This window comes from Nicotiana tabacum, chromosome 3 (genome assembly GCF_000715075.1).
Source record: "Nicotiana tabacum cultivar K326 chromosome 3, ASM71507v2, whole genome shotgun sequence".
NCBI classification, from domain to species: domain Eukaryota; kingdom Viridiplantae; phylum Streptophyta; class Magnoliopsida; order Solanales; family Solanaceae; genus Nicotiana; species Nicotiana tabacum.
In genome coordinates this window covers 62,501,535-62,503,810 of record NC_134082.1, presented here as the reverse complement: position 1 = coordinate 62,503,810, position 2,276 = coordinate 62,501,535, and the positions used below count along the sequence as shown (strand labels likewise).

The following is a 2,276-nucleotide window of genomic DNA, read 5'->3' as shown; positions in this document are numbered from 1 at the left end:
GTACATATTACACCGGTAGAGGGTCTACTGGAAACAGTCTCTCTGCCTTTCGGGTAGAGGTAAGGTCTGCGTACATATTACCCTCCCCAGACCCCACTTGTGGGATTACACTGGGTTGTTGTTGTTGTCACAAATATTAGAACTCAAAGATTATTTTTGCTATTCCGGGTAATCAATTAAGCCAAAAGAAGCCTTGATGACAAAATTAACTGTCCCTTTCGTTACCTTAAAGCGTGTGACAAATTATGTATGCAGTTTAGACACTAATTGTTCAACTTTCCCAACTGCAACTGGAATCCGTTACCAAGAAATTATAAATATCATTAGATGGCTATGTAATTATGAGAATTAAATCAAATGTCAGTAATCGAGTCCACTCATACTATACAAAATCTGTTATAAATAATTACAACGTAGTAAAAAGGTCCTAATAGTACTAACAAAGGTAAAAATCAAGCCATTTCCCTTTCCCGTTTGATGCATTCGGAACTGTTACCAGCACTGATCGGTCTCCCAGTTCCGGCAAGTATAGCCGGAATATAAACCGACGCTCCGGCGTCTTTGGTTCCAAAGGCGCCGATCATACTCCGCGCGCTTTTCAGGATCCGATAGAGTGCAGTAAGCAGCATGAATCTTCATGAACTCGCCCGCTGACGTGTCCTTCTGATCAACTGCAGCAACATCAGGATGGCAAACTCTAGCCAATCTTCGATACGCAGCCTTTATCTCCTCGCTCGTGGCTCCCATCGGAATTTCGAGAATTTCGTAAAACGAAGCTGGAGAAGCAGAAACAGCTGGCACGCACCTGGCCACAGAACCGCAGGTCGCGGCGGCAACGGAGAAGGAACCGTATTGCCGGAATCTGACGCAAGACGGTGATAGAAAAGAACTCTCGCCGGAGGAAAACGTATTGGCTGCCGTTGGCGGTGGTGATTGGCGGAAAGAGGCGGAAATCATTGTAGAGATGATATGAATTTTGTAGGAGGATGTTTAGTTTTGAAATGAATAATGTGAAATATGGAAAGCGGTGATATATAGATCTGTGACGGATGTAATAAGTGGACAAAGGAGTATAACTGCACTGCACTCATTTCGGCTCAATCCGTTGAACCAATCTTTAATAATATAAGTATTTTGAGTTTAAATTTTTATGCACCTATGATGTAACAAATATTTTTTATACAATTAAATAACTCTAAGTATAATTGCAGTAGCTTTATACAGTAGCATTGATAACCTAAAATAAATACTATTATGGTAAGCAACATTATTTGAATTTTTTATACTTGATACTATAAATTAATTATTACGCTATCAGTATATCTAGCTTAAATCTATACTATAATTTATAGAAATTACCTTATAGAAGAGGTTTTATGGACCTTTGGTTGGATGCCAGGGTGTCGGATAAATATTTACCTGCAATATTATATTTAACCGAACAATAAAATTAAGGTCATTTTAACATAAAAGGCTTATTCACATTTTTTTAAACATATTAACTCTTTTTTTATAAGTTTCAATACTTTTATTTTATAAAATTAATTTTAATCGTTAATAGTAATTTATGGAGTAATATTTAATACTTATCAATTACTCTTTAGTGAACTCGCAATTTTGGACATTAAATACCACATGGATCTAAAACAAAATTTTGTTTCTATTTATAGGGAGAGAAAAAGGAAAAAAAACAGTTTGGAGTGGAGACTATGGGTGTTAATCGGGCCGGGCTGACCCGTTTTCAATCCGGTTCAGCCCGGTACTGTTCCTTATTGTGCGGGTTGGGACGGGTTGGTAGGGGAGCGGATTTTGGACGAACACGTTCTGCTTAACGGTGCACCGAACCCGCATAGCCCGTGACTCGTTAACGGGTTGTTAACGGGCTGCAGCCCGTTAGGAGCCCGGTTACCGTTGCTTATCATTTATTTATTTATTAAAAATGACCGTTGGGGAACGACCAGATTTTGCAAAAATGGCCATTTCGACCCCCTCCCCCCCATTAAAAATATAGCCCTCCCGCCCCTAATAATTGAAAAATTACATTTTTAACCTTTTAAAATCTATAAATAGCCCCTTCTTCTTCATTTTTTTCTCATAATTCACTCTCTTACTACTCTAATTCTCTCTGAAGTCTCAATTCTCTCTTGATATTGTAGTTCTTAAATTCTCATATCTCAAATTGTCAATTATTTATTATTTCAAGTTTCATCAATTATTTAGTTTAGCCATTACAAAATTATTATTATCAAGTATTCAAGTAAAGTGTGGTATCAAGT

The 2,276-nt window shown here is 37.6% G+C and overlaps 1 protein-coding gene across 1 annotated transcript; it reads right to left on the bottom strand.

Annotated features, from left to right (window-relative positions):
- Positions 1–300: 300 nt before the first annotated feature.
- Positions 301–1,060, bottom strand: LOC107778865 (chaperone protein dnaJ 11, chloroplastic-like). Its single transcript, XM_016599191.2, has one exon. The coding sequence runs from the start codon at positions 955–957 to the stop codon at positions 493–495; it is 465 nt and encodes a 154-aa protein (XP_016454677.1). The 5' UTR covers positions 958–1,060; the 3' UTR covers positions 301–492.
- Between the last annotated feature and the right edge of the window lie 1,216 nt (positions 1,061–2,276).